Raw genomic sequence first — 24,048 nt, forward strand, 5'->3', positions numbered from 1 at the left:
AAGAAGAAATATATATATATATATATATATGTCAACCAAAAGTTTGTGTGTCCTTATGCTAAGCTACTATGCTAAGCACTGCTTGATCGATCTAATTCATTTTAAACACAGGAGACAGCTGAGCAAACTCCTGGAGTAGAGGAAACTTGGGACATATACCAAACACCCCTGAGAAAGACATCCTGGCAGAGGTCTACATGCCATTTCCTTCATCAGAGTTGGTGGTCAAGTGTAGACTGCGAAAACCTTTGCATGTGAACCTCGGCCCCCACTAAGCTGGCCTGCTGGGTTTCTACTCTACTCGCTTTCCCAAAAGCCTTCACTGGGATACAAAGTGTAGCACAGATCATCACCCTCCTGCTTTGGAAGCCACCCTCTCCCATACTGACCTCTCTGAGCACTAACCCAACCTCGACCCATGGCGCTGTGTTTGGGTCTAATTTCGAATAAATGTAAAACAAAGCTGCTAAGGTAAAACTTGAAGTTACAACAAGACACTGGATCATCAGACCAACTGGTTTTAATGACTGAAGATGATTACAGTCACCGCACCTGCTACTCCCAGCAGTCACAGACCAGACTTCATCTGCCAAGGTCACACCATGGCGTCTCAATCAGGTACTGGTGTGGCTAAAACTACTGCAATGGTGTCACCTTGGCCGAGGCTACAGTACCCCATTATTATAGTCAAGTGCAGTGTGGGTGCTCCTGTGAGGTAGTTTTTGTTGCAGTTGGTTTCAAAGTAAAGAGATTTACTCTCAATAATAGATGGGTGGAGGAGCTCGTCCAATTAGTTGATAGCCTTAAGAGCAAATCTGAGTTTCCAGGAGAAGAAAAGAGGTTCATCCTGCCCTCCATATCTTAGACTTGCTAGCCCCCCATTTCTGTATGAGTCCATTCCTTAAAATAAAGCCTTTATAATATGTTAATTCATCTCTTAACTAAACTAATGAAAAGAAAAAACAACCAAAATGATTTACTAATGTTTATTACACTGTAATTTAAAACCTTAAGAAATGAAGTGTTTTATTTCCTTATAAAAAACACTTTATCAAGTCACTTGAACAGTAGCTTGCCTTTACAAAGCCCTATAACATAGTGATGTGCAGATGAGTAACTTCTGTGCATTGGCAAACTAGTCAGATGCCTTTCTACTCTGAATCAACTTCCAACATTTTGTCCTTTGTGTTTTCAATATCTAGAAATACAAGCATCTCTGGGAAGTTCCTTCAATGCTGAAGCATTTTGCTTTTGACATCCGTTCCCCTAGGACATCTTCATCACACTGTTCTCCTTCATGTGCACAGTGAATTTATCTTCCAGTTCTACTCGAGAACTATGCCTTCAACCAGCTCATTCCGCTTCTATAATTCTGCAGAAGGTCTATCCTGAATTTCACCTCCTAGACATGTCGGTATACTTAACTGCACTTCCACCCTTACTGGCCAGTTCCTTTCCAATGATCCATTTCTGTACTGTCATATGGGCTTGATCACTGGAACAAGAGCAACACGCTATAGCTTGCTGTCTGTGCCGGAACGAAGAATGCAAGAGTGACGGGCAAGTGTTTTGAGGAATTAAGAGGGCGGTCACTGATCAGGCGTTCTTCCGTTGTTAGGTGTCTACGGGGTAGTGCAGATATTTGGCCTATAGTTGATATACCATAAATGGCTGGAGTCTGAGCTGTATTGATTTGCAGGGCTGGTATTTTTTAACTGAACTTGGAATCTGAATTTGATAAGCACACTGAAGCGTAGTAAAAACGGGGCTGCCTATATTTCATGTAGATTTTTAATGTTGCAGAGAATATTATGATATAATCAGTGATTACTGATACACGAACAAAAATAAATTGTTCACAGTCTCTGTGAACTGGATCTTGACTATTTAAAAATCACAGAAAAAGAAACTGGAAGAGCGCCTGGGTGGCGCATGATCGTTAAGCGTCTGCCTTCGGCTCAGGGCGTGATCCGTAGGATCCTGGGATCGAGCCCCCACATCCAGGCTCTTCTGCTAGGAATGCTGCTTCTCCTCTCCACACTCCCCCTGCCCTGTGTTCCCTACTCTACGCTGGCTGTCTCTGTCTGTCAAAATAAATAAATAAAATCTTAAATAAATAAAATCTTAAAAAAAAAAAGGAAAAAGAAAAAGACTGGGAAAGAAATATTACATCAAGAATATTTACTGAATATCTGGGGCGCCTGGGTGGCACAGCGGTTAACGTTCTGCCTTCAGCTCAGGCGTGATCCCAGCAGTCTGGGATCGGATCCACATCAAGCCCTCCCGTTATGAGCCTGCTTCTTCCTCTCCCACTCCACCATGCTTGTGTGTCCCTCTCTCAGCTTGGCTATCTCTATCTCTGTCAAATAAATAAATAAAATCTTTAAAAAAAAAAAAAAAAGAATATTTACTGAATATCTGTCATTTGCCAAGACGGCTTCTAGGTGCTGAGGACAGCAGTAAGCAAAACAGACAAAAATTCATACCTTCAGTAGGTTCTAGTCCAAAGAAAGAAGAAGGTTGAGGAGAGGACACACAATAACAACATAAAGCAAAACACATATCATGTGCAGAGGTGAAATTATAACCCTTTTGGAAAAACAAAAAGCAGAGAGAGGACTGAAGTGATGAGGTTACATTATTCTAGAACAGCGGTCAGTAAAGGCTTTACTACAACGACATCTGGGTGAGCTAAGGGTTCCGGAGTGAGGTCAGAATCTGGGAAAGCAATCAAACAGAAAAAAACAGAACCTACTAAGAAGCCCTCAGGCAAGCACAGGCTAAAGCTTTGCTGGGAACAGAGTCGGCAGGGGTAGCAGAAGAGAATGCAGGGATGACCAGAGATGAAGGGTGGGGATGGGTTGGTTAAGAATGCCACAAGCTGGCTTGTATTTTATCAGAATCCTATCGAAAGCAGACCAGGAAGTGTTTTCATTACAGATCTATTTTGAAGGTACAACCACAGAGTCTGCTGATGGAATGGTTTTGGGAAGAAAAGGAGTCAACACTGACTCAGGGATTTTGGTCTGGCGAGAATGGCATGACCAGTAATTAAAATATGAGGAAGGCTTAGGAGGTCAGGCAAAGAGGGAAGATCAGGACTTAGTTCTGGCATGTCAACTTTGAGATGCTTATCAGACAAAGGAAGAGAGGTGTCAGTAAGCCACTGGGTATGCAACTCTGAGTTCTGGACTAAAGGTCTAGGAAGATATTTGAGATGTGAAAGTGGTTAAGTCTGATAATGTCATCTAGGGAGTGAGGTGTGAGAATAGAAGACTGTTGTCAAGGCTTGAGTCACCCATTTTCAGAAGTCTAGGGAGGCCAGAAGAACACATACGACTGCCAGAGAGAGGGTTAGGAAAGGACGTTAATTCGAAAAACAAAATTAAAACAATCAGATCACCTATGATCCACAATTCCAGTTACCCTTGGTGTATTCCTAGGGGTCAGGTAAAAACATAAGGGCCACATGAAACTTGTATACAAATGTAATGTTCACAGCAAGTTATTACTACTCAGGCCAAGAGCGGATGCAATCCAAATGTCCATCACTAATGAACAGATGAACTGTGAATGTTCATACAGTGGAATATTATTTGGCCATAAAAAATGAAAGTACTAACATGTCTAACAACACAGGTGGGCCTGGATTGACAGCATGGAAGTGAAGGGAGAGAGCAGTCACAAAAGACCATTTTATAGTATGATTCCATTTTTTGAAGTGTTTTAAGGTTTTATTTATTTATTTATTTATTTATTTATTTATTTATTTATTGGGGGGGACAGCACAGGCAGGAAGGAGAAGCAGACTCCACCTGACCCCGGCGTGGAGCCCAACACGAGGCGCAATCTCACAACCCTGAGATCATGACCTGAGAAACCAAGAGTCAGGCAGCTTAACCAACAGACACCCCAGGCGTCCTAGTATGACTCGTTTATATGAAAAAGTCAGAACAGCGCAAATCTATTAGAAAGCAGACAGATCTGTACTTGCCTGCAGCTTGAAAGAAGATGGGGGCAAATGGGGGATGCCTGCAGTGGGTACAAGAGTCCTTGTCTGGGGAGATGAGCAGTTCTAAACCTGACGTGTGCTGACAGCTGTACAAAGTCTGCAAACACGGTAAAACCCGTGGGATGTACACTTTTAGTGGGTGAGCGTGCATGTGTGATACAGTTTTATCTGAATAAAGATGCCGGAGAAGAAACCTGAAACTGGAGAATTCTACACCTGTTCCTCTTTTATCTTTTATGGGTGCTCACCCAAATACAAACTTTCTCATCCATACATTACGACAGTAAAGCAACAAAGTTCAAGTTACAGCGAGGAAAATCTACAAAGAAAGAAAACTGCACATCATCCCTAACTCCATCTGCTTTAAACCTTCACAGGTGCCTCCATTTTAACCATTTCCCCCTGCTCATACGCATGTATTCTGGTCAAAACAAACCCAAACCTTACTGGAGTCTTACGACTCTCCCAGCTTACACATTATGTGGTATTCTTCACGGCCGATGGCATCATACGGCTGTGCCAGCAAAGAGTACTTCTTCTCATTTTAAGGCATTTTAATTGCTCCCATGGCTATTATCACAAACAGCCTTTACCTGACTCTCTGAATAACTGTTTGATTAGAATAATTTTCTAAGAATGGAAGTAGCTTTGTTAGTGAATATTTTGGAGGTTCTTTAAAACACTTGCACTTTCGGAAAGCTATACCAATTATCTTCTCGTCAACCATGTGTGGGGGCCAATTTACCACAAAATGAACTAGTATTGTCAGTTTAACTTTTCTACCAATGTCTATGTGAAAATATAATCTCACTTCATTTGAGATTCATTGCTTACCCCTAGTGATAACTATTTTAAGCTGACATCTCTTAAGGGAAACTGCTAGCTTACATTCTTCTGCCCTTCTGGGATATCAATCATTTTCACAACATTTTACTTTGAGAGCATTTATGTACTCTCCTTCTATTCACATGTTCAAACAACATTTTGTCCTTTGTCTTAATTTTTATGGTGGTTTTGATTTACCAAAGTTAAAAAATACATATGTAAATGACTCAATCTTTTTCCTTTATAAATTCTTTTCTAAGAAAGAAATCCTTTCCCAAACTGGTAAGAAAATGGTTACCAAGACTTCCTTCTAATGGTTTTTGTTTTTACATATTTCTCTTTGCAACATTTTATTCAGCACATGAAGGTATTGTGCTAATAGCTTCACAAATACTAGCTCATGTAATCTGTAAAATCACCTGTTACAAAGATCTTTTTTTTTTCTTTTTGTAAATTTTATTTTAGAGAAAAGACAGTGGGGGGTGAAAGGAGAGAATCCAAGCAGACTCCTCCAGAGCATGGAGACCAGTGTGGAGGCTCGATCTCACCGACTCTTGACTACGGTAACAAAAGTGTAATGTGCAGAACAGAGATTTAAAGCTAAAGCAATCTGAAGCCACATTACAGCTTCACTCTGCTCACATGCACATTAATCTTTTTTTTAATTTATTTATTTGACAGACAGAGAGACAGCCAGCGAGAGGAATACAAGCAGAGAGTGGGGGAGAGGAAAGAAGCAGGCTCCCAAGCGAGGAGGCCTGATGTGGGGCTCCCGATCCCAGAATGCTGGGATCAGCCTGAGCCAGACGTAGGCGCAACCTGAACCACCGGCGCCAACATGCACATTAATCTTAACAGAGCTACACTTAGCGCTGTAGGTGCTATCATCTTATCCTACCACTAACACAATAACCCATCATTACAGGACAGAGTCCTTATTAAAGCTCAATTAGCTGAAGTTCTATATACTACGAAGTGGAACAAGCCAAAGCCACTGTTCAAGCCCTGAATCAACATACGCCTGTGTTTTTGCATTTTAGAACTAACACTGAGCCGTTAGTCTCTGAGGTCAAAAGTGGCATGCTACTTGGCTTCCAGTGCCGACCTAGCTGCTTTTACTTTGCAGAACCAGAGTAAAACACATTTTCAAGCTAGTCAATAAAATAAAGATCTATGGAGTAACTTCCCCAAGAATCTACTATAAAGATAAATGTATGTTATATTTTTATTAATGCATTCTCTATTTATTTTTCTTTTTTATCTATGCTGATCACAAACAGGTGCTTAAATGACTACATGCCAGATTCTTGATAATATTCCTCTTCTCAATGATTTCTAAACTTCTTCTTCAACCTTTATTTAAAATGCCACTTTAGGGGTAACCTGGGTGGCTAGGTCGGTTAAGTCGTCCGACTTGATTTTTGGCTCAAGTCATATCTCTCAGGGTGGTGAGACATTGGGCTCAGTGCGGAGTCTGCTGGAGATTCTCTCCCTCTGCCCCTCCCCCAGCATACTCACTCTCTAAAATAAATACATCTTTAAAAAAATAAAAAATAAAATGCTGTTTTGCAAAGCATTCTCAAATTCTTTTTAGAAAATAGGAAAAGAATAAATAACATTCATTACAAATAATGCTGCTCAAAGCTGCAAATTCAGCAAATTACTAGGGTATAATTTTCCAAGTGTGCTCCTCAGCTCTCGGTCAAGTCCATCTAAGCTGGGGAGGGACCCATCAGACACTGTTCCGTATACTATACTATGAAGTGGGACTAGAACACAACCTTCTATTTAATCTCTCATTTACAAGCCTCGAAAAATATCACATTAAAATTTAAACAATGAATTAAGGCTAATTAATTACAGTTGAGACTTAGCTGCGCACGGAACACAAACGAAGCTTTGACAAAAGACTACCATATAGTTGGCAGAAATCTGTGCTGCCTTCTTCCTCAATACAAAGTCAATCTCAAAAGTGAACAAGAACATGAGAGATCAACTTAAAAGCCTCACATAATTAAACTCTTTAGAGACTGCTGTGTACATGTTAATAAAATGAAGTACTGCTTTTACCAGTAAACCGTTCTATGCCTTATGGACTTAGGGTTGTATTTCACTTTGACGATGATAATCCAGAGGTGAGAAGTTTAGAACAAACAGTGATTATTGTACTTCCCATTTAAACTTCCAGAGTTAAGTGACTAAGGATTCCTGCCTCTGGTTCCTTGTGAACCACACAAACACTGTTCTTACCTTTACACCTTGAATGAGACCATTCATTGAGGAATGTGTGCTGAGGAAATGTTTCATGCAGAACCTACAAGAGCAAACAGACACTCAAGAGAAATTCAAGAAACAAAATAAAGGGAAAGATTTTTGCCTCTGTTAATGTTAGGTTAGGTAAATAAGATGAACCCTGGAATGAAAACATTTTAAGTATCAGTGAAATATGTAAGAATATCCTACTGAAGTACAAAAAACATAAAAATACGAGAGCAGAAATCTAAATAAGGCAAGAACACCTATGGGAGCACTAAGGTGCTTTTCTTACAAAAACATCTAGCATAACATAAATTGTTAATTGGCTACACCCTTCACCACCAACAATTTTCAAGCAGGTACCACAAGGTTATAAGCTCAGGATGAACCCCGCAGCCCAGCTTCCTGTAACAAGGCAGTCCAGGAACCCTCGAAGCCTTAAATCTGGATCATAGTGATTCCAGACTGGGCTACCTCTGGTTGGCTAACACAAAATCTAAATCAATCCTGAGGCGCCTGGGTGGCACACCAGCGGTTAGCGTCTGTTCGGCTCAGGGACGATCCTGGCGTTATGGGATCGAGCCCACATCCGGGCTCCTCCGCTGAACCCCGCTTCTTCCTCTCCGCTCCCCCTGCTTGTGTTCCCTCTCTTGCTGGCTGTCTCTATCTCTGTCAAATAAATAAATAAAATCTTTAAAAAAGTTAAAAAAATAAAATCAATCCTGAAAAGGCATCATCTAGGCTTCAAATCAACCATACATGTATTTCAAATAAAATGACCAGGACATAATCAAGGTAATCAGATACAAAGGAAATATGACACTATGAACGCAAGAAACAAAGAAAGAATATATATATATAAATAAAAATATATAAATGAAAGAAAGAGAGCTCTCAACGACCTCCCATTCTGGAACTACTTAACAGAAATAATGTAAAATGAATATGCTTGGGGCACCCTAAGGCATAGTTGGTTAGTATCACGCTTTAGCTCAGGTCATGATCTCAGGCTCCTCATTCAGCTGGGAGTCTGCTGCCCTCTCCCTCTGCCCTCCCCTCACTGGTCATGCACACACACCTCTCTCTCTCTCAAATAACATCTTTAAAAAGAAAAATGAATATGCTAAGTATATTCCAAGACATAGAAAATAAGCATGAAATTTCTGAACTACAAGCTGTAAGAAAAGTGCACAGATTTTTAAAAGAACAAAAATTCCAAAACACGGGTGCCTGGTGGCTCGGTCATTAGCGTCTGCCTTCGGCTCAGGGCATGATCCCAGAGTCCTGAGACTGAGCCCACATCAGGCTCCTCCGCTATAAGCACTGCTTCTTCCTCTCCCCCTGCCCCTGCTTGATTTCCCTCTCTAGCTGGCTATCTGTCAAATAAATAAATAAAATCTTAAAAGAAATTCCAAAACAGAAAAGAATGTACTGACTTCAGTTGGGAACTCACTCAATGGAGATGTTTAACAAGATTAGAAATGGCTGAGAATTACTGAACCAAGAGAGTAACAGAAACTATCAGAATGCAGCATGGAGGACAGAACGATAAAAAATAAAGAAAGTAAAAGACACAAAGGATCCTGTAAGAAAAGTATGAGTAACTTTAATTAAACTTGTCCTTGTAATGCGAATAAGGGCAGACACAACATTTCAGGAGCCAATGGCTTGAGAATGTACTTTAGAAACCAATGACAGACATTAGGGCAAAGATTAAAGCAAGAATAAATTCTAAGCAAAATAAAAAGAAATCCAAACTCACAATCAGAAAACCAAACCAAAACAAAAACAAAAAGCAGCAAGAGAAATACAGACTCACATTCAAATGAGCAACAGCTGAGACATCTTCATAACAGTAACAATGGAGCCCAGACAAGCAGCTACCCTGTCATCAACATAACGAGGAAAAGACGACAAATGCCAACCTACAATTCTATACCTGGTTAGAATGTGCTTTGAGCACAAGTTTTAACCTAGCAAAAACTTATAGTAGTAGGTCTGACTAACTTTGGGGACTCCACCTAGCAGGATTTAAAGAGTGTACTTCCACAAGAGAAAATAGTCCAGATGTAAGACCTGAGATACAACATGAAATAAACAGCAAGCGTAATGGTGGATATAAATGAACAGTGATGCACACAACAAAACAATGTGTCCTGTAGGTTTATTCTTAATTGTGTGGAATTAAGAAGACTTAATGACATTAGAATAAGACGAGGTAAATAAGCATGAAGTGTTTACAATTCCTTCAACTCATTGTGTTACGACACTCCCGCCCTGGATGAGAGGTGAAGGACCGACTCAGACTTCAAGTAGTCAGTGGAATGCTATGAAAGTAAACGCATTCACAGAAATTATTCCAACCTTTCCCCTAACAAGATTATTCTTAAGGTTTAGGAAGGTTTGTCATCTCAGCTAGTGGCATTTGAACTCTACCTCTCTGTACTGGAAAAATAGGAAGAATAATAAAGGACAGCAAATATCTCAGTTCTCAAAAAATCTCAAATATTAATATGTAAGAGTAGCTGTTCTTATCCCCACCTCGCTTACTTCAGACTGGTTTTCTCACCCCACGATGGAAACAGGACAACCGAGTGCTAGCCACTAGTTTTAGCTGGAAAAACCCACACATGAACCATCATCTAACAGTTACACCACAGTGGGTGACAGATACAGGAGGCCAAACCCCAACATAAAGGAAGAGGATAAAACAAACTCCTGCTGTATGATAGTAAACCTAAATTTTGTCTCTTATCAAACAACCTAACATTATCAGTTCTCTGTCCAACCAGAAAGGGAGGAGGTAGAGGGGATATGCCAGAGAAAATCTTTCCCCCAAAAGGAGGAAGAGAGCTAGCCACCCCATCAGAACAGAACAGGTAGCAAACTGTGGTGTAAGAGGCTAAAGGGAGATGAACAGTAAAGGACACGTAGCTTAATTTAGCAACACCAAGAGCTCAGAAAAAAGAGAATGTGGGGCGCCTGGGTGGCTCAGATGTGGTTAAGCGTCTGCCTTGACTCGAGGTCTGATGATCTCCAGGTCTTGGGATCGAGTCCCATGTCGACTTCGGCTCACCAGGAGTCTACTTCTCCCCCTCCCCCTGCTCTCTCCCTCTCTCTCAAATGAATAAATAAAAATCTAAAAAAAAGAAAGAAAAGAAAAAAAGAGAAGACATCTATTAACTCAGCACTATTCTTATGACAATATAGTGTGTCAGAGTGATGCTGTAACCCTGCACTCCATCACATGTTTATTTTAGCCAAATCTTTGCAAGCACAAAACCACTCAGAAACTGCAAAAGAAAATAAAGCAGCAGTTCTAGCTGGCTTCTCAGGCTGCATTCCGGGTCTAACAAGGACAAAGACCCCTAGGAAAATTATCTGCATTGGGCAGTAAGAAGAAGAAGCACATAAAATTAAGTAATTAAAAATTAAAGGGATCTGACAATCATTGGTCTAGCCAAAGAAGGTCCCCAAAGATTTTAACTGTCTGGAAAGGTGGTTTTTAGAATTTCTTAAAAGGCCTCAAAAACATTAAAGTATTCTTCACTTTGCTTGAATTCTTACTAGAGCATGATTATAGGATAAGTCTATCACTGAGAAACCTGCTGAACTACTCACAGCAGATTTCTGGTTGCATTAGAAAAATACTATTTAAAACACTGGCACACACAAGAGTGGGCGGGGTCGAGGGAATTAAGTAACACAGTTCCTTACAATGGTAGCCTGATATTGTCTATATTCATACTGAAAATATGTCTCAAAAGAAACAATCCCTCAAAAGGACACATGTGTTTCCACAATGCATATACTTATTATTCAAAAGAATATCTACTGAGCACCAATGTATGTCATAGGCGGTCCAAAACAGTGAAGAGGTGAACACAGCGGGCTCATGAAATTTAAAAATGGGGACCACTTCTTTAACTAATACCAATTACCTTCTGTAGTAAAGCATTAAGAAGGAAAAGGTAGCGTAATGAGAAAAAGAATAAAATAGCGGTTTAAGAACATACAGGCAATCTTTTAAGTTGACTGTTTCCATCACACTGTCATTTTAATTAATTAATCAAATTTTATTTTAATTGCACCAGAAGAATTAAAAATAACAAAAGTCTTACGTAAGGCTAATAGCCACACTTAAAGTTCCCTGTTTTTCTAAAGCTAATCTCGGAACAAAGTTGATCTGTATCCAAAAGGGATTCAGATTCTCTGATAAAAGCAAAATGGTGACTGGGAAGAGTTCACCACCACAGATTTTTAAAGAACAATTTAAGACAACTGGGAAATGTAAGCCAAGTTAAAAATATCTTTTTCTTCAATTTTAAAATATTTTTATTAGAATTGTAAGTGATTGGGGTGGCGACTGGGTGGCTGAGTCAGTAAGTGTCCTGACTCTTGATTTTGGCTCAGGTCATGATCTCAGAGTCCCTGAAACTGAACCTGGTGTCGGGCTCTGTCCTCAGCCCGGAGTCTGCTTCTCTCTCTCCCTCTGCTCGCACACACGCGTGCACATTACGCCTTCTCTCTCAAATAAATAAAATCTTTAAAAAAATAAAATAGTAATTAAGCACCAAAATCTGGTAATCCTTTCTTAACATCTCCCCTTCCTCTAATACAACATATCAAACATCTACGTTCTTGCTAAGAAATTCAGTACAGCCTCTGCTGAAGAAGTGGCTATAGGGAAGTTAACTTCTATCAAATATGGAAATCTGAACATTCTTACAATGATCCTTTCACTGTTCCAAGGTACTTACCAATCTATTTACTATGTTCTCAGTCAAAGGCCATTAAAATCCATACAAGGTAAGTTACAAGTTCAACAAAGGCGTTGCAGTGGTTTTTCCCAGTGCATCTTCGTCTTAAATACCTACAGTTCACTCACAGCACATCCAAGATTCGGTTCAGTGGGAGGGCCTTGCTGCCCAAGAATACTGAGCGTGCACCTTTAGTGTCTTGTTGCAGGTAGTTCCCAGTCTACACAGTGGACACAACCCAGTGGAATAAACAGTCTAAGCGCTGTCAGAGGTTCTCATAAACACAAAAGCTAAACATTTGGCCCTGGGGGTAGTTGCTTAAGAGCCTCTGATTTGCTTTCATGAACAAAAAAAGGACCTGTTCGAAGCTGACTACACGGTTAACATTGGAGTTGTCAACAAGCCCCACGCCAAAAGAATTCAAGGAAGATGACAATAGCAGCATGGTATACACTTGGTCTGCGAGCCTTGTAGCTAAAAAGGAAGAAAAGTTATTATGAAAAATAGCAGACAGATAAAGAATCATTTTGCTAAAATGATATCTAACACACAAAATAAATGCCGCATTAAATAAGCATAGGGCCTATCCATGTAATATACATGATAAACTTCATTGTGTGGCATCTGATTCCTCACCTAGCCAGAAGGTGCCAAAGTTACCATCAATGCAAATAACTGAGCTCTGGTTGAGAGTCAACTAGGTCTTCAGAGACTGAGTTCCAAGACCGACTAATAACGCAATTGCGTCGTTTCCTCAGCAACTTGGCCTTTATATATATATATATATATATATATGTCAACCAAAAGTTTGTGTGTCCTTATGCTAAGCTACTATGCTAAGCACTGCTTGATGATCTAATTCATTTAAACAGCAGGAGACAGCTGAGCAGCAACTCCTGGAGTAGAGAAACTTGGGACATACCAAACACCCCTGAAGAGCATCCTGGCAGAAGGTCTACATGCCATTTCCTTCATCAGAGTTGGTGGTCAAGTGTAGACTGCGAAGCAGCTCATCTGCATGTGAACCCCTGCGGCCCCCCACTAGCTGGCCTGCTGGGTTTCTACTTTCTCCGCTTTCCCAAGCCTTCACTGGGATACAAAGGTAGACAAGATCATCACCTCCTGCTTTAGAGCCGCCCTCTCCATACTGACCTCTCTGAGCATAACCCAACCTCGACCCATGGCCGCTGTGTTTGGGTCTAATTTTGTAATAAATGTAAAACAAAGCTGCTAAGGTAAAGCTTCGAGAAGTTACAAGGCAGACACTGGGTCATCAGACCAACTGGTTTTAATGCTGAAGATGATTACAGTCACCGCACCTGCTGCTACTACCCAGCAGTCACAACCAGACTTCATCTGCCAAGTCACACCATGGCGTCTCAGTCTGGTGTGGCTAAAACTACTGCAATGGTGTCACCTTGGCCAGGCTACAGTACCCCATTATTTAGTCAAGTGCAGTGTGGGTGCTCCTGTGAAGGTATTTTGTTGCAGTTGGTTTCAAAGTAAAGGGTATTACTCTCAATAATATGGGTGGAGGCTCGTCCAATTAGTTGATGGCCTTAAGAGCAAAATCTGAGGTTTCCAGGAGAAGAAAGAGTTCTGCCTGCCCTCCATATCTTAGACTTGCTAGCCCCCATTTCATGTGAGTCCATTCCTTAAAATAAACCTTTTAATATGTTATTCATCTCTTAATACTAATGAAAAGAAAAAACAGCAAAATATTTACTAATGTTTATTTACACTGTAATTTAAAACCTTAAGAAATGAAGTGTTTTATTTCCTTATAAAAAACTTATCAAGAGTCACTTGAACAGTGCTTGCCTTCCTACAAAGCCCTATAACATATGATGTGCAGTGAGTAACTTCTGTGCATTGGCAAACTGTCAGATGCCTTTCTACATCTGAATCAACTTCCAACATTTTGTCCTTTGTGTTTTCAATGTCATGAAATACCATCTCTGAGAGTTCCTTCAATGTGAAGCATTTTGCTGACATCACTTCCCCTGGGACATCTTCATCACACTGTTCTCCTTCATGCTGATGAATTTATCTTTACTACGTTCCTCTGGCTGTACGCCCCAACCAGCTCATTCCTTCTATAATTCTGCAGAGGTCCTATCTGAATTTCACCTCTAGCATGATCGGTAATTACTTAACTGCACTTCCACCCTTGCTGGCCAGTTCCTTTCCAATGATCCATTTCTGTACTGTCATATGGGCTTATCACTGGAGACAAGGAGGCAACACAGCTACACGCTTTGCTGTCTGTGCAGGAACTGAGAGATGCAGAGTGACCGGGCACCAACGTTTTGAGGTGCCGAGGACGGTCACTGATCACGACGTTCTTCCGTTGTTTATGGAGTGTTCTGCGGACCGAGGAGCTAGCTGCAGTTCATACTTTGTGCATTACTCACAGTTAATATACCATAGTAATGGAGATCTGAGCTGTATTGTTGCAGGGGGCTGGTATTTTTTAACTGAACTTGAATAACTGAAATTTGTGCATACTGGAACGTGCAAAAACGGGGCTGCCTATACTTCATGTAGTTTTTAATGTTGCAGAGAAATTATTATGATATAATCAGTGATTACTGATACAAGAACAAAGATAAATTGTTACAGTCTCTGTGTAAGCTGGATCTTGACTATTTAAAAATGCACAGAAAAAGACTGGAAAGGGGGCGCCTGGGTGGCGCAGTCGTTAAGCGTCTGCCTTCGGCTCAGGGCGTGATCCCGGCGTCCTGGGATCGAGCCCCACATCAGGCTCTTCTGCTAGGAGCCTGCTTCTTCCTCTCCCACTCCCCCTGCCTGTGTTCCCTCTCTCGCTGGCTGTCTCTGTCTGTCAAATAAATAAATAAAATCTTAAATAAATAAAATCTTAAAAAAAAAAAAAGGAAAAGAAAAAGACTGGAAAGAAATATTACATCAAGAATATTTACTGAATATCTGGGGCGCCTGGGTGGCACAGCGGTTAAGCGTTCTGCCTTCAGCTCAGGGCGTGATCCCAGCAGTCTGGGATCGAGTCCCACATCAGGCTCCTCCGTTATGAGCCTGCTTCTTCCTCTCCCACTCCCCCTGCTTGTGTTCCCTCTCTCGCTGGCTATCTCTATCTCTGTCAAATAAATAAATAAAATCTTTAAAAAAAAAAAAAAAGAATATTTACTGAATATCTGTCATTTGCCAAGAACTGTTCTAGGTGCTGAGGACAGCAGTAAGCAAAGCAGACAAAAATTCATGCCTTCAAGTAGGTTCTAGTCCAAAAGAAAAAGGTTGAGAAGGACACACAATAACAACATAAAGCAAAACACATATCATGTCAGAGGTGAAATTATAACCCTTTTGGAGAAAAACAAAGCAGAGAAGAGGGACTGAAGTGATGAGGTTACATTATTCTAGACAACGGTCAGTAAAGGCTTTACTACAAAACGACATCTGGGTGAAAAGCTAAGGGTTCCGGAGTGAGGTCAGAATCTGGGGGGAAAGCAATCAAACAGAAAAAAACAGAACCTACAAAGCCCTCAGGCAAGCACAGGCTAAGGAAGCTTTGCTGGGAACAAGGTCGGCAGGGAGTGCAGAAGAGAACAGGGATGATGCCAGAGGAGAAAATGGAGTGGGGATGGGATTGGTTAAGAATGCCACAAGCTGGCTTGTATTTTATCAGAATCCTATCGAAAGCAGACCAGGAAGTGTTTTCATTACAGATCTATTTTGAAGGTACAACCACAGAGTCTGCTGATGGAATGGTTTTGGGAAGAGAAAGGAGTCAACACTGACTCCAGGGATTTTGGTCTGAGCGAGAATGGCATGACCAGTAATTAAAATGAGGAAGGCTTAGGAGGTCAGGCAAGAGAGGAAGATCAGGAACTTAGTTCTGGCATGTCAACTTTGAGATGCTTATCAGACAAGGAAAGAGAGGTGTCAGTAAGGCCACTGGGTATGCAACTCTGGAGTTCTGGACTAAGGTCTAGGAAGATATTTGAGATGTGAAAGTGGTTAAGTCTGATAATGTCATCTAGGGAGTGAGTGTAGAGATAGAAGAAACTGTTGTCCAAGGCTTGAGTCACCCATATTTCAGAAGTCTAGGGGACGAAGAACACATACGACTTGCCAGAGAGAGGGTTAGGAAAGACGTTAATTCGAAAACAAAATTAAAACAATCAAGTCACCCTATGATCCAGCAATTCCAGTACCCCTTGGTGTATTCCTAGGGTCAGGTAAAAACATAGGGCCACATGAAACTTGTATACAAATGTAATGTTCACAGCAGTTATTACTACTCAGGCCAAGAAGCGGATGCAATCCAAATGTCCATCACTAATGAACAGATGAACTGTGAATGTTCATACAGTGGAATATTATTTGGCCATAAAAAATGAAGTACTAACATGTGCTACAACACAGGTGGGCCTGGATGACAGCATGGAAGTGAAGGAAGGCAGTCACAAAAGACCATTTTATAGTATGATTCCATTTTTTTTGAAGTGTTTTAAGGTTTTATTTATTTATTTATTTATTTATTTATTTATTTATTTATTGGGGGGGGGGAGCACGCACAGGCAGGAAGGAGAAGCAGACTCCACACTGACCGAGCGTGGAGCCCAACACGAGGCTCAATCTCACAACCCTGAGATCATGACCTGAGCTGAAACCAAGGTCAGACGCTTAACCAACAGACACCCAGGCGTCCTAGTATGACTCCGTTTATATGAAAAGTCCAGAACACGCAAATCTATAGAAGCAGACAGATCTGTGCTTGCCTGCAGCTGAAGAAGATGGGGGCAAATGAGGAGTGCCTGCAGTGGGTACAAGAGTCCTTGTCTGGGGAGATGAGAACGTTCTAAACCTGACAGTGTGCTGACAGCTGTACAAGTCTGCAAACACAGTAAACCCGTGGGATGTACACTTTTAGTGGGTGACGTGCATGGTGTGGGAATTTTATCTGAATAAAGATGCCGGAGAAGAAACCTGAAACTGGAGAATTCACAGACCTGTTTCCTCTTTTATCTTTTATGGGTGCTCACCCCAAATACAAACTTTCTCATCCATACATTACGACAGTAAACTTAACAAAGTTCAAGTTAGCCGCGGAAAATCTACAAAGAAAGAAAACTGCACATCATCCCTAACTCCATCTGCTTTAACGCTTCAGGTGCCTCCATTTTAACCACATTTCCCCCCTGCTCATACGCATGTATTCTGGTCAAAACAAACCCAAACCCTTACTGGAGTCTTACGACTCTCCGGCGCACACATTATGTGGTATTCTTCACGTACCGATGGCATCATACGGCTGTGCCACAAAGTACTTCTTCTCATTTTAAGGCATTTTAATTGCTCCCATGGCTATTATCACAAACAGCCCTTTACCTGACTCTCTGAATAACTATTTGATTAGAATAATTTTCTAGAAATGGAATTGCTTTGTTAGTGAATATTTTGAGGTTCTTTAAACACTGCTTTCCGGGAAAGCTATACCAATTTATCTTCTCATCAACCATGTGTGGGGCCAATTTACCACAAAATGAACTAGTATTGTCAGTTTAAACTTTTCTACCAATGTCTATGTGAAAATATAATCTCACTTCATTTGGGATTCATTGCTTACTAGTGATAACCCTATTTTAACGCTGACATCTCTTGGAAACTGCTAGCTTACATTCTTCCTTGCCCTTCTGGGATATCAATCATTTTCACAACATTTTACTTTGAGAGCACATTTATGTACTCCTCCTTCTATTCCACATGTTGCAAACAACATTTTGTCCTTTGTCTTAATTTTTATGGTGGTTTTGATTTACCAAAGTTAAAATACTTATGTAAATGACTCAATCTTTTCCTTTATAAATTCTTTTTCTAAGAAAAGAAAATCTTTTCCCAAACTGGTAAGAAAATGGTTACCAAGACTTCCTTCTAATGGTTTTTTGTTTTTTACATATTTCTCTTTGCAACATTTTATTCAGCACATGAAGGTATTGTGCTAATAGCTTTACAAATACTAGCTCATGTAATCTGTAAAATCACCCTGTTACAAAGATCTTTTTTTTTTCTTTTTTAAAGATTTTATTTATTAGAGAAAGACCGAGTGGGGGGGGGGTGAGAAGGAGAGAGAATCCCAAGCAGACTCCTCAGAGCATGGAGACCAGTGTGGGGCTCGATCCCACGACCTCTGTGACTACGGTAACAAAAGTAGTATGTGCAGAACAGAGATTTAAAGCTAAAGCAATCTGAAGCCACATTCGCTTCACTCTGCTCACATGCACATTAATCTTTTTTTTTTTTAATTTATTTATTTGACAGACAGAGAGACAGCCAGCGAGAGAGGGAATACAAGCAGGGGGAGTGGGAGAGGAAGAAGCAGGCTCCCAGCGAGGAGCCTGATGTGGGGCTCGATCCCAGAATGCTGGGATCACGCCCTGAGCCGAAGGCAGGCGCTTAACGACTGAACCACCCAGGCGCGCCAACATGCACATTAATCTTAACAGAGCTACACTTCGCTGTAGGTGCTATCATCTTATCCCTACCCCTAACACAATAACCCATCATTACAGGACAGAAGTCCTTATTAAAGCTCAATTAGCTGAAGTTCTATATACTGAAGTGGAATAAGCCAAAGCCACTGTTCAAGCCCCTGAATCAAGCCAAACGCCTGTGTTTTGCATTTTTTTAGAATAACACTGTAGGTGTCTCTAGGTCAAAGTGTAGCATGCTACTTGGCTTCAGAGTGCCGACCTAGCTGCTTTTACTTTGCAGAACCAGAGTAAAACACATTTTATTAGCTAGTCAATAAAATAAAAAGATCTATGGAGTAACTTCCCCAAGAATCTACTATAAGGATAAATGTATGTTATATTTTTATTAATGCATTCTCTCATTTATTTTTTCTTTTTATCTATGCTGATCACAAACAGGTGCTTAAATGACTACATGCCAGATTCTTGATAATATTCCTCTTCTCAATGAGTACTAAAAACTTCTTGCTTCAACCTTTATTTAAAATGCCACTTTAGGGGTAACCTGGGTGGCTCAGTCGGTTAAGTGTCCGACTTGATTTTGGCTCAAGTCATATCTCAGGGTGGTGAGACATTGGGCTCAGTGCGGAGTCTGCTGGAGATTCTCTCCCTCTGCCCCTCCCCCCACGCATGCTCACTCTCTAAAATAAATACATCTTTAAAAAAATAAAAAAATAAAATGCTGTTATTGTAAGCATTCTCAAATTCTTTTAGAAAATAGGAAAAGAATAAATAACATTCATTACAAATAATGCTGCTCAAAGCTGCAAATTCAGCAAATTACTAGGGTATAATTTTAAGTGTGCTCCTCAGCTCACAGGTCAAGTCCATCTAAGCTGGGAGGGACCCATCAGACACTGTTCCCGTATACTATACTATGAAGTGGGACTAGAACACAACCTTCTATTTTAATCTCTCATTTACAAGCTTTTCTGAAAAATATCACATTAAAATTTAAACAATGAATTAAGGCTAATTAATTACACAGTTGAGAACTTAGCTGCGACGGGAACACAAACAAGCTTTGACAAAAGACTACCATATAGTTGACGAAATCTTGATGCTGCCTTCTTCCTCAATACAAGAGTCAATCTCAAAAGTAGACAAGAACATGAGAGTGCAATTAAAAGCCTCACATAATTAAACTCTTTAGAGACTGCTGTGTACATGTTAATAAAAATGAAGTACTGCTTTTACCAGTAAACCGTTCTATGCCTTATGGACTTGGGTTGTATTTCACTTTGACATTGATAATCCAAGTGAAAGTTTAGAACAAACAGTGATTATTTACTTCCCATTTAAACTTCCAGAGTTAAGTGACTAAGGATTCCTGCCTCTGGTTCCTTGTGAACCACACAAACACTGTTCTTACCTTTACACCTTGAATGAGACCATTCATGAGGAATGTGTGCTGAGGAAATGTTTCATGCAGAACCTACAAGAAGCAAACAGACACCAAGAGAAATTCAGAAACAAAATAAAGGGAAAGATTTTTGCCTCTGTTAATGTTAGGTTAGGTAAATAAGATGAACCCTGGAATGAAAACATTTTAAGTATCAGTGAAATATGGAAAATATCCTAGAAGTACAAAAACATAAAAAATAACGAGGCAGAAATCTAAATAAGGCAAGAACTACATGGGAGCACTCAGGTGCTTTTCTTACAAAAGCATCTGCCGCAAACATAAATTGTTAATTGGCTACACCCTTCACCACCAACAATTTCAAGCAGGTACCACAAAAGGTTACATAAGCTCAAGGATGAACCCGCAGCCCAGCTTCCTGTAACCAAGGCAGTCCAGGAACCCTCAAGCCTTAAATCTGGATCATAGTGATTCCAGACTGGTAGCACCTCTGGTTGGCTAACACAAAAAATCTAAAATCAATCCTGAGGGGCGCCTGGGTGGCACAGCGGTTAAGCGTCTGTTCGGCTCAGGGCATGATCCTGGCGTTATGGGATCGAGCCCCACATCAGGCTCCTCCGCTATGAGCCCGCTTCTTCCTCTCCCGCTCCCCCTGCTTGTGTTCCCTCTCTTGCTGGCTGTCTCTATCTCTGTCAAATAAATAAATAAAATCTTTAAAAAAAGTTAAAAAAATAAAATCAATCCTGAAAAGGCATCATCTAGGCTTCAAATCAACCATACATGTATTTTTTTCAAATAAAATGACCAGGACATAATCAAAGGTAATCAGATACAAAAGGAAATATGACACTATGAGCAAGAAACAGCAAGAAAGAATATATATATATAAATAAAAATATATAAATAATAGAAAGAGACTCTCAACGACCTCCCATTCTGGAACTACTTAACAGAAATAATGTAAAATGAATATGCTTGGGGCACCTAGGCAGCTAGTTGGTTAAGCATCTGACTTTGGCTCAGGTCATGATCTCAGGCTCCTCATTCAGCAGGGAGTCTGCTGCCCTCTCCCTCTGCCCTCCCCTCACTGGTCCGTGCACACACACACACTCTCTCTCTCTCAAATAACATCTTTAAAAAGAAAAATGAATATGCTTAGTATATTCCAAGACATAGAAAATAAGCTTGAAATTTCTGAACTACAAGCTGTAAGAAAAGTGCACAGATTTTAAAAAGAACAAAAATTCCAAAACACGGGTGCCTGGGTGGCTCGGTCATTAAGCGTCTGCCTTCGGCTCAGGGCATGATCCCAGAGTCCTGAGACTGAGCCCCACATCAGGCTCCTCCGCTATAAGCCTGCTTCTTCCTCTCCCCCTGCCCCTGCTTGTGTTCCCTCTCTCGCTGGCTATCTGTCAAATAAATAAATAAAATCTTAAAAAAAAGAAATTCCAAAACAGAAAAGAATGTACTGACTTCAGTTAGGAACTCACTCAATGGAGATGTTTAACAAGATTAGAAATGGCTGAGAATTACTGAACCCAAGAGAGTAACAGAAACTATCCAGAATGCAGCATGGAGAGACAGAACGATAAAAAATAAAAGAGAAAGTAAAAGACACAAAGGATCCTGTAAGAAAGTATGATACAACTTTAATTAAACTTGTCTTGTAATGCGAATGAGGCAGACACAACATTTCAGGAGCCAATGGCTGAGAATGTACTAGAACCAATGACAGACATTAGGGCAAAGATTAAAGCAGAATAAATTCTAAGCAAAATAAAAAGAAATCCAAACTCACAATCAGAAAACCAAACCAAAACAAAACAAAAAGCAGCAAGAGAAATACAGACTGCCTTCAAATGAGCAACAGCTGAGACATCTTCATAACAGTAACAATGGAGCCCAGACAAGCAGCTACCCTGTCATCAACATAACGAGGAAAAGACGACAAATGCCAACCTACAATTCTATACCTGGTTAGAATGTGCTTTGAGCACAAGTTTTAACCTAGCAAAAACTTATAGTAGTGAGTCTACTAACTTAGGGACTCCACCTAACGAGATTTAAAAAGTGTACTTCCACAAGAAGGAAAATAGTCCAGATGTAAGACCTGAGATACAACATGAAATAAACAGCAAAGACAATGGTGGATATAAATGAACAGTGATGCACACAACAAAACAATGTGTCCTGTAGGTTTTATTCTTAATTGTGTGGAATTAGAAGACTTAATGACATTAGAATAAACGAGGTAAATAAGCATGAAGTGTTTACATTCCTTCAACTCATTCGTGTTGACACTGCCGCCCTGGATGAGGGTGAAGATACCGACATCAGACTTCAGTAAGGTCGCGTGGAATGCTATGAAAGTAAAACGCATTCACAGAAATTATTCCAACCTTTCCCCTAACAAGATTATTCTTAAGGTTTAGGAAAGGTTTGTCATCTCAGCTAGTGGCATTTGAACTCTACCTCTCTGTACTGGAAAAATAGGAAAGAAAATAAAGGACAGCAAATATCTCAGTTCTCAAAAAAATCTCAAATATTAATATGTAGGTACTGTTCTGTATCCCCACCTCCTTACTTCAGACTGGTTTTCTCACCCGATGGAAACAGGACAGAGTGCTGGCCACTAGTTTTAGCTGGAAAAACCCACACATGAACCATCATCCTAACAGTTACACCACAGTGGGTGACAGATACAGGAGGCCAAACCCCAACATAAAGGAAGAGGATAAACAAACTCCTGCTGTAATGAAGTAAACCCTAAATTTTGTCTCTTATCAAACAACCTAACATTATCAGTTCTCTGTCCAACCAGAAAAGGGAGGAGGTAGAGGGGATATGCCAGAGAAAATCTTTTTTTTCCCCCAAAAGGAGGAAGGAGCTAGCCCCACCCCATCAGAACAGAAACAGGTAGCAAACTGTGGTGTAAAGGCTAAGGGAGATAGACAGTAAAGGACACGTAGCTTAATTTAGCAACACCAAGAGCTCAGAAAAAAAGAGAATGTGGGCGCCTGGGTGGCTCAGATGGTTAAGCGTCTGCCTTCGGCTCAGGTCATGATCTCCAGGTCTTGGGATCGAGTCCCATGTCCGGCTTCCGGCTCACCAGGGAGTCTACTTCTCCCCCTCCCCCTGCTCTCTCCCTCTCTCTCAAATGAATAAATAAAAATCTAAAAAAAAAAGAAAGAAAAGAAAAAAAGAGAATGAACCCATCTATTAACTCAGCAACACTTCTTCTATGACAATATAGTGTGTCAGAGTGATGCTAGCAACCCTGCACTCCTCACACATGTTTATTTTAACCAAATCTTTGCAAGCAGCAAAACCACTCAGAAACTGCAAAGAAGAAATAAAGCAGCAGTTCTAGCTGGCTTCTCAGGCTGCATTCCAGGGTCTAACAAGGACAAAGAACCCCTAGGAAAATTATCTGCATTGGGCAGTAAGAAGAAAGGCACATAAAATTAAGTAATTAAAATTAAAAGGGATCTGACAATCTGGTCTAGGGCCAAAAAGGTCCCCAAAGATTTTAACTGTCTGGAAGGTGGTTTTAGAATTTCTTAAAAGGCCTCAAAAACATTAAAGTATTCTTCACTTTGCTTTGAATTCTTACTAGAGCATGATTATAGGATGAAGTCTATACTGAGAAACCTGCTGAACTACTACAGCAGATTTCTGGTTGCATTAGAAAAATACTATTTAAAACACTTAACACACAAGTGGGCAGGGGGTCGGGGAATTAAGTAACACAGTTCCTTACAATGAGTAGCCTGGTGTGTCTATATTCATACTGAAAATATGTCTCAAAGAAACAATCCCTCAAGGACACATGTGTGCCTACAATGCATATACTTATTATTCAAAGAATATCTACTGAGCACCAATTATGTCATAGGCAGTCCAAAACAGTGGTGAACACAGCGGGCTCATGAAATTTAAAATGGGGACCACTTACCCCCTTTAACTAATAACCAATTACCTTCTGTAGTAAAGCATTAAGAAGGAAAAGGTAGCGTAATGAGAAAGAATAAAATAGCGGTTTAAGAACACAGGCAATCTTTTAAGTTGACTGTTCCATCCAAGCTGTCATTTTAATTAATTAATCAAATTTTATTTTAATTGCACCAGAAGAATTAAAAATAACAAAGTCTTACGTAAGGCTAATAGCCACACTTTAAAGTTCCCTGTTTTCTAAAGCTAATCTCGGAACAAAGTTGATCTGTATCCAAAGGGATTCAGATTCTCTGATAAGGCAAAATGGTGACTGGGAAGAGTTCACCACCACAGATTTTTAAAGAACAATTTAAGACAACTGAAATGTAA

At 40.3% G+C, this 24,048-nt stretch overlaps 2 protein-coding genes across 4 annotated transcripts in view; one reads left to right on the plus strand and one right to left on the minus strand.

Moving 5' to 3' along the window:
- The window catches only part of LOC103663156, a 98,002-nt gene extending 83,421 nt beyond the window's left edge, over positions 1–14,581 (plus strand). The window contains exon 3 of the mRNA XM_040620387.1: positions 12,726–14,581. Within this exon, the coding sequence (XP_040476321.1) occupies positions 12,726–12,984 (259 nt within the window). The 3' untranslated portion in view covers positions 12,985–14,581. The remainder of the gene's footprint in view (positions 1–12,725) is intronic.
- Positions 1–24,048, minus strand: part of MFSD14B (major facilitator superfamily domain containing 14B) — an 80,549-nt gene that overhangs the window by 26,082 nt on the left and 30,419 nt on the right. For 2 of the 3 annotated variants that reach the window (XM_040620384.1, XM_040620385.1), the window contains exon 3: positions 19,735–19,797. The exons of the other annotated variant lie outside the window; for it this stretch is intronic. In XM_040620384.1, coding sequence (XP_040476318.1) covers positions 19,735–19,797 — 63 coding nt within the window. The remainder of the gene's footprint in view (positions 1–19,734; positions 19,798–24,048) is intronic. 3 annotated transcript variants of the gene reach the window in all.

The sequence above is a fragment of the Ursus maritimus genome, unplaced genomic scaffold (genome assembly GCF_017311325.1).
Source record: "Ursus maritimus isolate PB19 unplaced genomic scaffold, ASM1731132v1 scaffold_34, whole genome shotgun sequence".
NCBI lineage: Eukaryota > Metazoa > Chordata > Mammalia > Carnivora > Ursidae > Ursus > Ursus maritimus.